At 38.3% G+C, this 1,445-nt stretch overlaps 1 protein-coding gene across 1 annotated transcript in view; it reads left to right on the top strand.

Annotated features, from left to right (window-relative positions):
* The window catches only part of NIFK (nucleolar protein interacting with the FHA domain of MKI67), a 21,264-nt gene that overhangs the window by 9,509 nt on the left and 10,310 nt on the right, over positions 1-1,445 (top strand). The window contains exon 4 of the mRNA XM_023514809.1: positions 633-770. Within this exon, the coding sequence (XP_023370577.1) occupies positions 633-770 (138 nt within the window). The remainder of the gene's footprint in view (positions 1-632; positions 771-1,445) is intronic.

The following is a 1,445-nucleotide window of genomic DNA, read 5'->3' as shown; positions in this document are numbered from 1 at the left end:
ATTAGAGCTGTCACGCTTCTTCTTGGTCTCCGAAAATGGGAGACCCAGATTTACACGCCTTTTGGGAGGTTCGTAGGCCTGGTCGGTAATTTCAGAGTAAAGACAGCATTTGTCAAGTTCTATTTGCTGAATAGGGCCCATGATATCAAGTTCACATTTTCTTTGGTTTTTTAGCATGAAATACACTGGGAAACTATAAAAGTTTTTGTTACGAAAAGCAAGGATACGATAATTGAGACGCTGAAAGGTTAGTTATCACTGTGAAGGTTAACAAGCTTATAGATAAGCGTTTGATTAGGTGCTAGTGAACAGTGATCTTCACACAAAATTGAAGGGTGCATTTATGTGGAGTTCCCTGGGCTGAGGAATGTGGCATCTTCGAAAATTTACTTGCTTATCCATTGATTGAGCATGTAGTTACTGAGCTCCTAGACTGTGCTGAGTGCTGGAATATGAGGCTGAGAAGGCAGTTGACAGTTGTCCTTGGGGGGAAACAACCGGTAATTCTTTAATTACTGCGGTGATAAGTAGAAATACAGAGTAAGTTTTTTGATCTAGGGTTTGCAAATCCTGTTGCAGTCTGATTTTCTTAGTTTAGAAATCTCTAACTTACCTGGTTTTTATGTCTTCAGCAACAAAAGCAAGAGAAGCTTAAGCGTGGAGTAATCTATGTGGGCCACCTACCTAGCACACTTGATGAAACTCAGATCCAAGCATATTTCTCCCAGTTTGGCACCATTACAAGATTAAGACTGTCCAGAAGTAAGAGGGTAAGATTTCTGTAGTCAATTTGATTTTTTTGTATCTCAAATGTGTATCATCCTTGAGAGTTTATAAAGCATGTTCAGTATACGTTATTGCTTATTGGGCTTCATTCCAAAAAGAGGTTGTGGGTGAGGTTTAGAATCTGAAACATCCACAAGAGCAAAGTCTGTGTTGTGTGTTTTTTTTTTTACTTTGCCCCAAATCCTCACATTAAGTTGACAATCCTGGTAAATGAACATCAGTTTGAAGACCAGGTTCGTACGTCTTTTTATGTTAGCCTTTGTTATAGGCATCCTTGTAATAGCAAAGGTTTATATAGTGAATAGTTAAGGATAAGGACTCTGGAGCCAGACTACCTAGGTTTGAGGCCTGTCTCTATACCTTGCTAGTTGGACAAGTTGGGTAATCTTTTCGTGCTTCAGTTTTGTGATCATAAAATATGAATTAAATAGCACCAACTTCTTGGGAGTGTTTAGTCAAAGATTAAATGAGGTAATGACTGTTCTTAGAACATTGCCTGGGACACAGTGAACACTTTATAAATACTATTATTATACCTACTCGCCAGTGGAATACAGGTTTGTGTCGTTTATTTCAGTAATAGAGGAGTGGCCACTGTATTTTCTTCCCCTGCACATAAGTTTTTATTGGTTACGCTATATTGTTGGAATTTTTTTTTT

The sequence above is a fragment of the Otolemur garnettii genome, unplaced genomic scaffold, assembly GCF_000181295.1.
Source record: "Otolemur garnettii isolate 467f Iridium unplaced genomic scaffold, OtoGar3 scaffold00059, whole genome shotgun sequence".
Lineage (NCBI taxonomy): Eukaryota > Metazoa > Chordata > Mammalia > Primates > Galagidae > Otolemur > Otolemur garnettii.
Note: the sequence above shows the minus strand (reverse complement) of the source record. Positions and strands in the feature narration are given on the sequence as shown.